Source organism: Glycine soja, chromosome 14, assembly GCF_004193775.1.
Source record: "Glycine soja cultivar W05 chromosome 14, ASM419377v2, whole genome shotgun sequence".
In the NCBI taxonomy this organism is placed as follows: domain Eukaryota; kingdom Viridiplantae; phylum Streptophyta; class Magnoliopsida; order Fabales; family Fabaceae; genus Glycine; species Glycine soja.
Genome location: NC_041015.1, coordinates 18,100,696 through 18,117,467, shown reverse-complemented (window position 1 = coordinate 18,117,467; position 16,772 = coordinate 18,100,696). Strand labels below are relative to the sequence as shown.

Below are 16,772 nucleotides of genomic sequence, written 5' to 3'. Positions count from 1 at the left end.
ACTGATTTTATGTCTTTGGAACTGCCTTACTTTCCTGAATTAGTTAAGGTCTTCTATAATAACTTGAAAATTCAGGATGGTATTATTTACTCTGAGGTGCATAATATTCCCATTATTATTGATCAATCCTTGTTCTTTTCCTTGACAAAACTGCCCAATCAAGTTGTTCCTTTTGAGGGCACCCTTGTTGATGACTGGAAATTTGATTATTCTAGTCATGATGCTCGCCGCATGGTCTGCAATGACCAGGCTGATATGACCGACAGGTTACTTGTTGGGTCATTAACTTTTGATTGTCTCATCATGCATTATATCATTGTTCGTATTTTACTTCCTCGATCTTCAAACCTTGCTCAAGCCTCTGAGGAGGATTTGATTCTGATGTGGGCCTTTCAAACCGGTCGTCAGATCGACTGGGCCATTTAGTTCGATATTGGATGCATAAGGCATTACGAGCCAATGCACCTCTCCCTTATCCTCACCTTGTCTCTCTTTTTCTTCATCATTTCAATATTCCTTTGGATGATGAACCATTTGTCAAGGTCAAGAGATCTTTCTCTATTGGTGCTGGTGCGGTTACCTCCTTTGGTTATCGAAAGGGTGTTGATGGTTAGTGGATTCACAAACATGACTTGCCTCTGCCTATTCTTGACGAGCATACCCTATCTCCTCCACCACAACGAGGTGATTCCACTTCTCTTCTGACTGACGTCCTCACAGAACTCTGCGATCTTCGAGCTTTTGTGGATGAACACTTTAATGCACTGGATACTCGCCTTGATGCAATGGATACTCACTTTGATGAGATGGATACAAGGATCACTTGACTTGAAGATGATATAAGCTTCATTAGGCGTTGCTTCGATCCTCCGGCCAACTCCTAGTTTATGTTCTATTTCCTTAGTTTTATTTCAGCCTTGTATTTTGGCGTTTATTACTTTAGTACTCTGATTATGGTTGTCTTGGATGTTTACCATTATGTTTTTGCTTTGTGTTTGGGTTATTTCTTGACTTTGTTCTGCTTAATTAAGACTTGTGTGGTTTATTATTCTATGAATTGAATTAGTTTATGGATGGATTGTGCTATGGTTTTTGTTGTTGCATTAGTTCTTTTCTTTAGACGTTGTTGGCTTTTTGCTATTGCCAAAGGGGGAGAGAACAAGGGTAGGTAGAATTTGTCATCAACCTTAGGCATAAATTCCAATCTTAAGGGGGAGTAAGTGTTGTGAGCATGCTTTATCTATTGTATATTATTTATCTTGATTTCAGATTATTGTCATCATCAAAAAGGGGGAGATTGTAGAAGCATATTAAATATGAAATTTTGATGATGTCACAAGATAAGTGCTTCTCAAGTTTAATCCAAATCAAGAACTCATAAATTCAAGATAAATGATGAAGTTAGTCCCTAGAATCTTAGAAAGCATTCTTTAATTGATGATGCTAAGGTTTGGCCAAAGGAGTTTTTCCAAATGCATTTTATGATTTTAAAAAGATAGTATTTTCTCTCTGGTGATCGATTACCAGAGGATGTAATCGATTACCAGTGGCTAAATTGGTTTCTGAAATGCTCTTACTAAATTTGAATTTAAATTTTAAAACCTGTAATCGATTACAGAATTTGTGTAATCGATTACCAGACACAAAAATTCAAATTTCAAGTCTGAAGAGTCACAACTCTTCAGAAACTAACTGTGTAATTGATTACCATATTTATGTAATCGATTACCAATAAGGAATTTTTGAAAATAACTCCCAAGAGTCACAACTGTTCAAGATGTTTTCTAATGGCCATCAAAGGCCTATAAATAGGTGACTTGGGACACGAAATTTCCTCAGAGTTTTTCTGAACAAATTGTCTTATTCTCTCAATACCAAATTATCACATAACTCTCAAAAAGAATTCCTTGGCCAAAACACCTGCAAATTCAATAAGGAATCTTGAGTGATCTTCAATCGTAATATCTTTCTCTTAAAGAGAGAATTCTTCTTCTTCTTATTCAAAGAGATTGATTAAGGGATCAAGGGTCTCTTAAGTTGTAAGGAATTCTGAACACAACGGAAAGGTTGTCCCTGTGTGGTTCAGACTTTGTAAAAGGCATTTTACAAGATAGTGGAAATTTCAAGCGGGTTGCTTGGGGACTGGACGTAGGCACAGGGCATGGCCGAACCAATATAAAAACTGAGTTTGCATTCTCTCTTCCCTTAAACTTCTTTTATTTATTGTTATTTATCTTTTACGTTAAAGAAGTTTACTTTAAATTGTCTTTTTAGTAATTCATATTAAGGGTGGATTAAGAATTCTAAAAGAGAGTTAAAATTTTAATTGGGGAGTAGTCTTTGATATCTTAATTCAACCCCCCCCCTCTCCCCCCCCCCCCCCCTTTTTAAGATATCTGAGGCCACTTGTTTAACATATCAATGATAAGGAATCAGTATGACCTTGAAACGTATGATTCTCACAAATAATAGATAAACACTTTGTATATTTCTCCATAGTGAGACTTCTCTCTTATGCGCTTTGATTCCTTGAAAAAGGAGAGAAACAAAATTTCGCTTCCTTAACTAGAGATGGTTAATCCATGAACAACTGTAACATACCAAAGATTAGAAAGGTGGGGAAAAAGCAAAAGGTTAAAAAGAAATAAAAGGAAAATGGATTAACCTGAATTTGGTGGCATGGTCACTCCACAGAGTGCATCTAACAATTTGACCACTAAAAGAAAACGACAAAAAGAAAATGTGAAACACAGAGAATTAAAGCACACATACTACCTTAGATCTTTAAGGTTAAAAACTACTCTTGCAGGATTCCCATTAGGAAGCTGAAATTTGACCTCCTCCACAATACCAATTACATCTACAGTACATGATGTATTAGTACACATCCAAACATGACAAATTAAAGAACAGAAAACCAATTTAAACAAGACCAAAACCAACTCACCTATCAGCATATTAGGATCATAATTACCATTAATGATATCTTCAAAACTCTTAAACTCATATGATTTAAGAGGAATTTCAACAAGATCCACTTGCCTTAGAGTTGTACCACCAGTGGATAAAAAAACTTGAATGGATGTGCATAAACTCTGTACTAGCCATCATTCGAAACAACCCTAAAGTAGTACATATCACCACTACTAAATAAAAATCTTTTTACGACACGTGAATAAGGATGGTTCTACTAAAGTCTTCGTTAACAAATAATCGGTGGTATTTTTGTAAGTAAGTGTATGAGTTAACGATGGTTTTGGGTAAAACTATCTTAAAACCATTCAATACGAAGATGGTTTTCATCAAAACCGTCATCATAGACTGGACAAGTTTAAAGCCAAATAAAGGTGGAGCCCATGAGCCATAGTCACTGAAGAAGCTAAGCTTCAAGTCTGTGAAGCGCTCTCTCGATCTCTTCTCTCCCATTCATGGACACCTCGCTCCTCTTGATGCCGAAAGGTTTCACTTCTTTTCCCTTTTTCTCACTCTCTCCGTAATCTCTCTCACACACTAACCAACGTTGATTGATGCATTTGATTTTCTCTCACTAGCCACAAGGTTAGTTAGTAGTACACTTGCTTGTGAGTTTTGTTTAGTAATTGGATGATAGTAGGAAGCTTAATTTGCTCAACGCGCTTCCTTTGGTGTCTCCATATTCATATGCTACGGAAGCAGCTGCGAACGTCTTTCTTGGCCGAAAGCGAGATGAATTGGCTTGTGTTATTGAAGGATGCGTATGATGGAAATGGGTTTTTGATTGAGAAGGACCCACAAGTGGTGTTTAATGAGAAGCTTTATAAGTATGCTCAGGTGGACCACATGGAACCCAGGTTTTGGGGAGGTTCATTCGAGAATTTCAAGGTTTCATCATGCATTGCTTTCTCACTTTCATTGAATTTTTGTATATATTTCTCACTTTATAAGTATGCTCAGGTGTACGTTGCTCTGCATTTAAAACCACTTGTTTCTTTGGTTTGAATATCCAGACGTCACTTGAACTCTATTTGCTGGTTTGTCAATCAACTTCCGGACAAGACTAAGGCCTATTTTGGTTAAACTTGTTCAGAAATATTTATGGGAGAAAAAAATTAAGAAAATAAAATATATTTCTCTCATAAGTTAAAATTAATTTATCTAACTTTTTTTTAGAAGTTCATAATAACTTCTCAAAACGTTGAGATGCATAAATTAGAAGTTCATTTAATATGCTTCCTACTTTTAGAAGTTCATTTGTTTGACAAGTTGCAAATAATTTTTTATGGCTGAAAAAGTTACTAGTTAGCTTGAAATTACAGGAACTTTCAATTATTCGAATGTTTGTGGTCTTTTATTGAACCCTATACATGGAAACTATATATACTTTTGATCAGAAAAATCATAATACTAGGATAGCTGAACCTTAATGATAAGGGTATAGCTGAACCTTTGATGGCCAGACTTTTGGCACAATGGTCACTACCCATACCATTAGACTGGGGGTTATACTGGTTTCTGTAGAAATTCTAAAAGAATTTAAAATGTGATTTTATCCTCCCCCTCTTGCAGAGACCTTTGTTCCTTCTCCAGACTGTAAATACCCAAAAAAAATGAATCTTTACTCATCTTTGTTTCCTTATTTTTGAGCCAGAGTGAGTTAATGAATATGGAAAAGCCTTTCAAAGATGATCCTGGAAAGCAAGGGGGATTATGCTCGATCTACTTGTTTTATTTGATGTATCCTGTGCTAACAGCCAAAGAAAGTCCTGAAAGCTGAAGATATTTTGAAGAAAATGTACACTAAGAGGGAAGAGTTTCAATGACGCCCTTCACCTCTTCTGTGCAAATGCTTTGATCTTATTGATCCTTATACGGGGAAGGTACTTCAAGTAGTCCGTTATATTTTGTAGTCATATTCTTATATTGATTTTGTAGTCCAAACATTTTTCACTTTTTATCAGTATTTAAATTACGTTCTAAATTGTCAAAGAATGTTTCAAGCTTAGACATATTCCTTGCTTTTTACATCCAAGGATTATTTTATGTGAAATCTGATGTTTTTAGCTTTGTAGTTCTTGTTCTAGAAATTAGAGATTCAGGACTCCTTCTGGTTTGAATTCTCTGATAGTCTCTCTTTAAGTTTATATACTATTGAGAACTTGAGATATACATTTTTTTCTCTCTTAAAATCCTTTTTATCTTTCAGCGATTTGTTTTTAATTTCTGTTTTACTTTGAAACTGAATCCTTGGATGAGCTTCTATAGAGTTTATTTGGGTTTATGATTCCTATTTGTTCTTATTGGCTTATTTCAATAAGTTTAATGGTTAAATTTATGATGTAAGTTTTCATGTTGATGTAATAAAAGCAGACAATAAGCGCTTAACTAAGTTGTTTACTTAAACACAACCTTTATATGTGTTTGTATGTGTGTGTGTGTGACATAGAGTTAGATTATTAAATATGCTTCCTTTAATCTTCTCTTTTCAGTTTGTTTTGTATGATTTGAGCAAAAGACCTATAGAACGCAGGTTCGTAAGGAAAGATCAAGTTATAAGGGAAGGTGAATCAGTATATTTTGATGGACATTTAGTAGAAGAAGGAGAACCTGAAGGAAGTCATCACTCTCCAGCGAAGTTAAATGAACGAGGGACTGGCAATAATGTTGTTGAAAGGAGACAACTAGGACATGGGCACAATGGCTTTCACAAGGGCAATCCATCTTTGACTAATTCAAAAATTTCTTTTTCAATCCGTATAGTCTGTACTACTATTTAGTTCTGTGCATGTCATTTGAATTTAAATTTATTATTATCCCTTGCATTTTAATTGTAACCCCTTGGCCCTTGATCTCATTATGATCGTTAGAATACCTTGTCCGTTGTATACATATTTTGCTCATTTAGTTAGTTTTTTTTTTTTTTAAGCTATGTCCGGTGTTAACTTTTACGAATTAAAGACTTCCATTTATCTCAGAAATTAATTGCAAAAATGAAATATTGAATAATAATGATCTGGAAGCAGAAAAGAAATAATGTTCTCTGTGTATATATGACTATGTGTTTGAATAAACAACTAAATCAAGTGCTTATTTAATAATTCTTATCATACGAAGGCTTATGTCATAAAATTTACTATAAACCTTAAAATCAGTAAAATTGCAAGAAAGCAAGAAGTATATTTGGAATGAGCTGGCGACATGTTTCGATTTTTCTTTCTCAATGTTTATAGTTATAACATGCAGAAAAACCGCCAAATGAGCTTTGTCTGGGGCAACATTCAGGATTGAACTCTCTGATTACCGAGCTAGAAGAGATAAAATCAAACAGGATAACCCCACCAATCAAGCCTTTACGCGATGGTTCGTACTTATTAATTGCCTGCGGTGATGACACTCATCTTACTGTTTCATTTGCATTACTTTTTCCTCCCGTCTTCAATAGGAAGTTGATTCCATTTTACTCATTTGCATGCCTTGTGTAGATCAATGATAATGATTTTCTTCATAAATATTAATATGAATATGAATATCCTACATTAGGATTTAGTTTATTCGTGATTTCTAATTCAAACAATTACGTTCACCGAGAATGTCAACATGTCCCACCAGGTATAGTCTCTCTGTTTGCATTTTCTGAAAGTGACTCATAGTGAGTCTCTTAATATTACTCGCAGATAGCATGCAGAAGTTTTTTTTTTTAAGCGATGACATGTTATATTTAAGGTGCTAGTGTTCATCATGTAGTTAACAACTTTTCTCAAACATTGTTTGGCACCCGGAGAAAAAGTTCTTTGTTCGAAGAATTTTGATTGTTTTGTGTGCACTGGTATTGTTGGGAATAGCAATTGAAATTTTCAACAATAAAAATGGAAAAAAAAGAGAACAAATGGAGAACACACGTCTTTTCATAATGTGACTTTGGATAGATAAAAAAGTTTGAATTGGAAAAATATCTTGACTTTGGGTTAGGAGTTCTATAAACTATAAATAGGTACTAGGATAGGTCCTATCATCCAAGAGAAAAGTGAAGTATATTATATATAACGTGTGAGTGATCACTTGAATACTGTTTGTATCTTCTGTTGCGAAATTTTCCTTATTATTTTATTAAAATTTTTATTTGTTTTTTAAAAATATATTTTTCCTTTCTTATTATTTTATTAAATATTTTATTTTATTTTAAAATATATTTTAAGACGATTTTTTTAAAAAATTGTCTAAGAAAATGTATATTCTAATATGATTATTTAAAAAATTATTTTAGAATCCTCAAACTTTTTTATTTAAAAAAAGATAAGAATTTTAAGATAATTTTTTAAAGAATCATTTTAGAAAGTCTATTTTTTAAGATGATTTTTGAAAAATCATCTTAAAATCTTTGTTTAAAAAAAACACATTATAAGACGATTTTTAATATAAACAATCTTATAAGGATATCATTATAAGACGATTATTTGTTTGAAAGTCATTTTAGAAATGTAGTTTTTCTAAGACGATTTCTTAGGAACCGTTGTAGAAAGTCTTAACTTCTACGATGTTGACTTCAAAGACTGTTCAAAATTGTCTTTGAATATGTCAAAAAATCATCGTTGAATGTACTTTTTCCAGTAGTGCATATGTTTTCCCTTCCTTAAGTTCAACTTCCCAGGTTTCTAAATCATGTTTCTTAACTATGACATGGATTTTATACCTCTAGCACAACAACAAAACAGAGCATAAACCCTGTCACATTATTAAACAAAGCAAAAGTTAAATAACAACATACCCTTCCATCCATCAGGACCATTTCAAGGTGCCTAGACTTTTCACACGCCTAGACAAACCACAAGTCCACAATTCGAACTGCAAGCTTGAATGTTTCTTTGCTATCATCAATAGCTCCAATCATATCGAAACTATGAGACATCTCGTACAACAAACTTTAATGAATAAGCATAATAAGAAATGCAAACAATATGATCGCAAAATGTCACCTAAAACACAACAATAGTAACAGACATTCTTCATTCAACTTGTCATATGGACCATGAAAGAACAACAAATTCATTTAATAATCAAGTCACACTAAACATTACAAAACAACAAAAGCCAATCTAAAATCCTAGAAAGCAAACCTAAAACCCAGTCTCTGAACTGACTAACCAAATCTCCAAAAATTACACCTCAGTATAGGGAATCAAACACCAAAAATTAATAAGAATCAATAGACACCATCAGACCCTAAATGTAACATCTCAATTTTCATAAACTAGATTAAAAAAATTGTTATTTATAAATAAATAGAATTTTAAAAAATAATGATGAGATTTTATAAATAAATAAATAAGGAGATATAATTATTAATTAAAATAATGATTTGAGAGAAAATAAAAAGGGTATTTTATTTATTTGTTTGATAGAGAATAAAATAAAGTTTGTTTTTATAAAATAATAAATAATAAATAAATAAATAGATTAAATAATAGGTCAAAAATGCCCCTAGCTATAAATAGCAACATGATAGGTCAGTTTCAGACTCACTCCTCAGCGTCCTCTGCCTCACAATTTAGTTTTTTCTCTCTTCTCCCAAAATCCTCTCTTTTTCCCGTAGGCCACCTAACCTGTCTTCGAAAAATGACGATCCCAGACTCATTCACCGTTGGATCGTCGTGAAATTTGAGCACCACGTTCGCAACCCAACTCCAATAATTCTCACCGTTGGGAATTTTGATATTATGTCTGAGGTAAGAGAAATACCCCTCGCATTGTAGCATTTTCCTTTCCCGCAGAAACCCAGAGCTGTCTCGGAAAAACTACGATCCTGGTTTCGTTAACCGTGGGATTTTTATGAAATTTGGATATGTTGTTCGAAATTCAGTTTAGCACGCTTTCACCGTTGGGATTTGCGAGATAATATTTGTGGAGGGAGAAAAATAAATCGCATGATGACAGTACAAGTGGAGGCTTCAATCCCTTCTCTGTCCCTTTGATGTTTGGGAACTCTATCGGAGCAGTTAGAGGAAAAAAAATTGGAGGAATCTCAGGGAACCGCTAGAGATGCTGCTATCGTTGACTGAAGACACGTGAGCCCGCTTAGAGGTAAGGGATGAGTTATTCACAATTGAGAATTAGTGAGAACATGTGTAGGGATCCTTAGAGTATCAATTGGAATGAGTTTTTTGGGTGTTTCCGTCATTTTTTTATTCTATCCTTATAATTATAAGTGTGAATTATATATGTTTGACAAACCAATTATTGTGAAATTGTTATGCTGTTGTGTCGAGTGTGAATCCTATAAATCGAATATTTTTCTAATTAACATGAATTGATGAAATAAAGTAAGGAGAAATTTAGAGTAAGATATTGATTTTGTATTTTCTTTTTTTGCTTTTTAGGTTTTTTTTATATAATTTAAAAATTTATATCATAATTGAAATTGACCAAAGTGTTCATATAATTATTTAGAATTTGTGCATTGAAAGCTTACTTTGAAATTTGTGATCCAATATGATGTATGTTAGTTTATATATATAGAAGTAGTTATATATTTATTTATATTAATAATTTAGGTAAATAATATTGTAAAGTTGTTATAGTATGATTCAAAAAATTATTAAGTGTTGGAGTTTGAGAATATTATGGTTAAATTTGATGAACAGGTGTATGTTGTACCTTATGAATATCATTAGGAATGTTATGAGATGGTTGATGTGACATTATGAGATGTTAAAATGTGGGCATGATATTTGATTGTGAATAAGTGTGTGTGTTTGACACTTGATGTAACAATAATTATATTGGGAGCTATGAATTATACAATAACCCGACCAGTGTTATCTTGAGAAAAGCGTTGACGCGCAGTGTTTAAGAGAAAATGTAGGTTTCCTAGTTAGGAACCAGTGTTAAATTGTAGCGGAATCGTGTTAAACATGTTTGAAACATGAGTGTGAGGTCGTGGTATTGGATAATTCATGAGCAGTGTTTATAAATGAAATATGTGATGAATTATGGAATAATATGTTGCCTTGAGATTATAATATTATTATTGAGATTGAGTAAAAGTGTAAAGTAGAACATGTGTTGAATTGTGAGATATGTGAAAACATGTGATGGTGGATTGTGACATTATGAGATTTGAAATTGTGAATGAGTTTTGGTTGTGAATAAGTGTGTGATTACTCTTGACGTGACATTATTTGTGTTGTAAGCTGTGAATTGTATAATAACCCGATCAGTGTTATCTTGAGAAAAGTGTAAATGCGCAGTGTTAAAGAGAAAGTGTAGGTTTTCTATTTAGGAACTAGTGTTAAAGAGAAAGTGTGTGTTCCTATTTAGGAACTAGTGTTAAATTGTAGCGCAATATGTTATATGTGCTTAAGACACGAGTGTGAGATCGTGGGTATTGTATAATTCACTAGCAGTGTCTGTGTGCTAAAATGATTTTAGGGGTTGGACCTGAATCAGGAGGGAGAGGCCCTGACGGACTCTTCGGAGTGTAGGCCTTGGGGGTCTCCGAGTTTTAGTGCTCCTTTAAACCTATGTTGATCCCATATGGTTGGAGCATTCTCGCAAAACATCGTGACCCTGACTGGTCTCCCTATGATCTTACTTAGTGAGAGTGACCTGACAAACCCATTGTGTGGTGTGTCTTGTTATGTACTCCTAAGCGTCCCAGGGTGGTTTTTCACTGACATGGTACCACATTGCATATAGGCTTGAGTCTTAGCATAATTGTCTCATGCGTTTGCTAATTGTTTATTATGAAATTGAGGTATTATTATGTCTTGATTAGAACGTGTGATTCTTGTGTAATGTGATTGATGATTGAAAAGTGTGATTGATGGATGAAAAGTGTGATTGATGGATGAAAAGTGAATTTTGAATGACAAAGTGATGAAATAATGTGAGATATGCTAAGTAAATTGTATTTGGCTATTATATGTTGTTTTGTTTCTCTCTAGTAGTTAGGAATGTGATAACTCACTCCCGGTTTGTTGTTTGTGTTTGGATCTTGTGATGATCTTGAACCTTGTGTTCGGGGAGCAGATGACTAGGTGAAGTGCTTAAAGGAACCTTGTGCTGAAGGACGTTGGGACACAATGCTCTGATAGGATGTGACAGTGGGACAAAAGTTTTATATTAATTGCATAATGTTAGTCTATTTTATTTTATCTCACTGATTTAACAAAATATTTTTGTAAATTTTGACGGCCTTGTTTCGAGCCGAATACATTTTTAATAAGTTTTAATTGATAATAGTGAATTGAATGTAAACCTTTTACCCGTGTGAATTTGGTTACCGATATTTTTTATATATTTTATTTATTTATATGTCGGGGTAGAGGGTGTCACACTAAACCTGATACTAAGCCTTAAATCCTAAACATCTAACTTCCAACTCCGAAATCCCAAGACCAAACTTCCAAAAAATCAAAGCCCAATACCCAACCTCAAAACCCAAAAACAAATTTTGAGCTACATCACAAACAAAAAAAACACAACATAAAACCAACTTGCATCGGCCAACGGCCCACAAAAACTAATGCCCAACGTCAGAAACCCTAACCCACCCCACTGATAAAATCAAAGCCCAACACACAACATCAAAGAGAAACAAACGAAAAACCAACGTCATGCCTTAACCCACCCCACTGACAAAATCGAAGCCCAACACCCAAACATCAAAGAAGAACAAAAGAAAAGAAAATGTCAAAACCCCTAAGCCACCCCATTGGTGAAATCAAAGCCCAACACCTAACATCAAACAGGAACAAACGAAAAGAACAAAAGGAAAAAAATAAAATAAACCTCAATGCACCTTCCTCGTTGGTTTTTTCTGAACAACAACAAAGAGTTTTAACCCAAGCTTAACACCCCAACACTTAAGCTCTGTCATTTTTAACCCAAGCAAATTGAAAGGACGATGAAAAGATGGGGTTAGAGAGAAGAAATGATTTTTTTTTAAAAACAACACACAACAACACAACACCGGGCACAAACAAAACAAAGAAACACATAGGAACAAGCCTTGTGCCAATGGTGTAGGCAGGGGCAATTTTGACATTTTAAGAGCCTATTTGATTATTAGAATATAGTAGAAACTAAGAGTTCACATAGATAAAATCTGCAATTATTAATACTTTATTAATTTTTATATTCTAATCCACATATTCCTGTTTGCCGAAACCCATATGACACCACTACAAAGCCCTACCAGAATTTCACTTGAAGGGGGATATTTGCTTTGAAATGTCAGCATATCCACGTGCAACTTGTACAAATTGAGTTGTGTTTGCGGCAAGGAATTATCGACTTGTCTTTTGCTGTTTTTTTAAGTAACAAAACTAAGAGTTCACATAGATAAAATCCGCAATTATTAATACTATTAATCTTTATAATCTAATCCACATATTGAACAATAGTTAACACTTGATATAATATTTGTTATCGTGTAAACTTGTATATATGCATGTATTATAAAATCAACAAACAATAGATTGATAAGCGACAATTTTTTTTTAATAAAAGTACTATTCATTATCTCTTGTTTTTATATTCTTCCTCATAAGTTTTGAGTACATTTCCACAGAAGGCATATTTAATTTGGTGTGTGTATATATATATATATATATATATATATATATATATATATATATATATATATATATAATTTGAGAGTTCAGTTTTAGACAAAAGTAGATAGAAAGATAAATAATTTTATTTAAAAATATTATTTTTTATTAAAAGAAATAAAATGATTAATTAATATTAACTAATGCCCTAATACTTTATTTATTTCATTAAAACTATATGGTTTCTCTTAATTTAAAATAAAAAATTTATATTCTATTTCTTTTCCCTTTACAAGAATTCTCAAATACACTATTACTGAACTGATTTCTGGCTGAACAACCGCTGATTGGGACTATTTTTTTCTTCTGAATTTTTAAATTATATTTCACATTTATTAAAAAAAAAATACTCATACAGGAATACAGTAAAGTGCATATTATTTAAAATTATTGGCACATATAACTATAAGCTAATATTTATAGGTACAACCTTACATATCAAGTATTAATTTAAATGCTTAAGGTAAAACTTAGTTATATAGAATTACTCGTCTATATAAATTGGTTCACTTTTTTGGGATAAAAATTGGTCATGCTACTCTTTGATTAGTGAATAAGTAATTTAAAATTAAACCGAAAATGTACTATTATACGAGTTAATAAAAAAAAATTCCTGGCAAGATAAAAAATACATACATTCGAATCCCGAGTCAATAGACGCATGAAAGAATATTTATAGGGTAAAAATTAAAAGAAAATATTTCTGGCATTTTTTTTTGTTTTGTTTTGTTTCAGTACGAGACTCAACTGAAATAATCCATATATTCATTCTGTCTCTGTACCAAAAATAAAAAAATTCATTATGTCCACTTCTTGCTTGTACAACATGAGCTGTGCTTACTGCAAGGAGTTATTGACTTGTCTGTTGCTGTTTTTGTTTGGTAATAAAACAAAAGAGTTCACATAGATAAAATCCGCTGTTATTAATGTTTTGTCGGTTTTCATATTCTAATCCGCAGATTCATCAACAATTATCAATAAACAGCGCATCCAAGTAAAATTAGATTAAGTAATTTTAAATAAGTTGTTAGATTTAACCTTTGTAAATGAGAAAAAAAATATTAGAACCTGAAATCTCATATTCTTCCATAAGTATTAATTGTCAATAAACCTCATAAATATTTCGTACCAATAACAAATTAAAGAAATCATCAACAATTAACCCGTGATATAATATTTTTTATCGTGTAAACTTATCCATGTTCATGTATTAATAAAATCAACAACAGTAGATTGTCAACGAGGATTATTTTGTACGTTTTTCTAATGCATTACTGTTAAATGACAAGTTGCTCCTAACATTGACTTTACAAACCCCTATAAATAAACAAACATTTCCCATGTATCACATTCATATATTCATTTCATTTCTCTTACAGTAGTTAACAAGTTTGTTAATTACTTTGCTTTATTGACCTTCAGAGTTAAGAGTTTCAAACCAAACATAACGTTAACGTTTTCCATGGCATACCAAAACCCTCCTTCAATTCCAATCTCAGACCCTGAAGCACCCGAAATCACTCCTACTCCTACTCCTTCAACCAACCCACTAGCCAATGGTTTCTCAGCCAAAGGGGTGGCGAACAAAGTGAAGAACAACTTGGTTTTTCATTCAAAATGGGGTGAACTCAATGGTGCAATGGGTGACCTTGGCACTTATATACCAATTGTTTTGGCCTTGACCCTTGCTAGGGACCTCAACCTTGGCACCACACTGATTTTCACTGGTGTGTACAACATCATCACTGGTGCCATTTATGGGGTGCCTATGCCGGTTCAGCCGATGAAGTCCATCGCGGCCCAAGCCTTATCGGACACCGATTTCGGTGTGCCGGAGATCATGACCGCCGGCATACTAACCGGCGGGGTGTTGTTTGTTTTGGGAGTGACAGGGCTGATGCAGCTTGTGTACATGTTGATTCCTCTCTGTGTTGTGAGGGGAATCCAACTAGCACAAGGCTTGTCATTTGCTTTGACAGCAGTTAAGTATGTGAGGAAAATTCAGGACTTGCCAAAGTCTAAATCTTTGGGGCAGAGGCATTGGTTTGGGTTGGATGGGTTGGTCTTGGCCATTGTTTGTTTGTGTTTCATTGTGATTGTGAATGGGGCTGGGGAGAAGAGTAGAGGGTGTTGTGATGTTGTGGAAAGTGGTGGCGATGATGATTTGGGTGGCCAAAAGAGGAGGAATGAGGTTGTTGAAAGAAACAGGACAAGATGGGTGAGAAAGGTTATTTTCTCACTACCTTCTGCCTTCATGGTGTTTGTGTTGGGTGTTGTTTTGGCCTTCATAAGAAGGCATGAGGTGGTGCATGAAATAAAGTTTGGACCTTCCACTATAGAAGTGGTGAAGTTCTCTAAGCATGCATGGAAAAAGGGTTTTGTGAAGGGTGCAATCCCCCAACTTCCATTGTCAATTCTGAACTCTGTGGTGGCTGTTTGCAAATTGTCATCAGATTTGTTCCCAGGGAAGGATTTCTCACCCACTTCATTGTCAGTGACAGTAGGGTTGATGAACTTGATTGGTAGCTGGTTTGGTGCAATGCCAAGTTGCCATGGTGCTGGTGGACTTGCAGGGCAATACAAATTTGGTGGAAGGAGTGGTGGCTGCGTGGCACTTCTTGGTGCTGCCAAATTGGTGTTGGGGTTGGTGTTGGGAACTTCTTTGGCACACATTTTGAAGCAGTTTCCTGTGGGGATTTTAGGAGTGTTGCTTTTGTTTGCTGGAATTGAACTAGCCATGTGTGCTAGGGACATGAACACCAAGGAAGATTCCTTTGTGACTCTTGTTATCACTGCAGTTTCACTTGTGGGATCAAGTGCAGCTCTTGGCTTTTTGTGTGGAATGGTTGTCTATGTGCTTCTTAGGCTGAGGAATTGGACAAAGGATAAACCACTTTCTACTATTTGGATGCAGAAAAGACCTGAGCAAGTTTGAAGAAAAGGAGGAGTATGTACATGATGCTGTTGTTTTTGTTTGTTATTGCAAATTTTAATGCTTTTAATTTGTTTGTACATAAGTCAATGTGTATGGCTTTCAAAAGTGATTGTTGTATGAAAGTAAGGTTGGAAGGGTTTAAGGTCAAAGAAATTGTATGTAAATAATAAATAATATAATTGGAATACATTAACAGCGTAAATCTTGTTTACACTGTTATCCAATTATGAATTGTGATGTAATTGGAAGTGTTGATTTAAGTAATTTCTAAGGGGTTTACACTTTATACTTTTTTTTTATCAAAATTAAACTTTTGTATGTGTTTGGTTCAGGAGATAAAGATCTGATTTAAAGAATATGGACTTTAGAACTCCACAAGAACGATTTCTTGCACGGTGGTGCCAAGCGGGTTCAATGGTGGCATTGTGGAGCTTCCAATCACTCCAACGCTCGAGTCAATAAGGATTTAAGGTTGAGTGAAAGAATGGATTAGAGATAGTTACATACCAACGTTTTGTGTCTTTTGTACCATGTTTTAGAATGGAAAAATCAATTATTCAGCTGTCACACATGCCTGCTTCCCTTCCAGCTGTCATCAATCGAGACGCTATGGATCACGTGTTTCCTTGATAATTTACTTTGAAGGCCAACACTCTAGTCTGAACACCAATGCTTCTCGGTGCAGGCTTCACGATTCTCGATGGTTCAGGCTAAAATAATGTCTCAGTTTACTTATCCTCAAATTACTTCTATAACAGTATTGCCCCAAGTCGATCGCTTCTATGTAGAAGCTGTCAGCTTATAAAGTTCAAATGTCTGGTTATCCTCATATCTCCCTTCCAGAATAATCATCTCCAAGAACATCATTTAGTTTGGGCTATGATAATGTCCCGATTTACTTATGGTTAGATTACTTCTAGAACAATATGAATTCGTATAATCTTTTGCACGATAAAGAAAGAAATGAAAAAAAATGTATTGGGTATGATAGTTAGTGTGATTGACAAACTTTCAAAAAATTATTTATAAGAAAAATTAATACACACTAACTTGAAAGAAAAAAATAGAAAATATGTATGGTACGAAAATATTTTTTTATCTTTAACTCTCCAATTCATTAAGAGAAAAAGAGACGATGACAACAACAAAATATTATCTTAATAAGTTAGATTAATTATATAAATGTCATTCTATTTTACTTTAATGATTGAGAGAGATAAAGAAGACATATTATAAAAAATGTAGTAAAA

The 16,772-nt window shown here is 33.8% G+C and overlaps 1 protein-coding gene and 1 long non-coding RNA gene across 2 annotated transcripts; both read left to right on the top strand.

Annotated features, from left to right (window-relative positions):
• Window positions 1-4,423: 4,423 nt before the first annotated feature.
• On the top strand, window positions 4,424-5,863 carry LOC114383549. Its single transcript, XR_003660540.1, has 2 exons — window positions 4,424-4,856; window positions 5,466-5,863. It is a non-coding gene; the product is annotated as an uncharacterized LOC114383549 (long non-coding RNA).
• Window positions 5,864-13,931: 8,068 nt separating this feature from the next.
• LOC114383613 (molybdate transporter 1-like) lies at window positions 13,932-15,808 on the top strand. The gene has a single exon (XM_028343316.1). It carries the CDS (start codon window positions 14,050-14,052, stop codon window positions 15,520-15,522), a length of 1,473 nt encoding a protein of 490 aa, XP_028199117.1. The 5' UTR covers window positions 13,932-14,049; the 3' UTR covers window positions 15,523-15,808.
• The last annotated feature ends 964 nt before the right edge of the window (window positions 15,809-16,772 follow it).

What these genes read in the sequence shown, in the direction of transcription:
- LOC114383613 (XM_028343316.1), top strand. Translation starts at nt 14,050, where the DNA reads ATGGCATACCAAAACCCTCCTTCAATTCCAATCTCAGACCCTGAAGCA.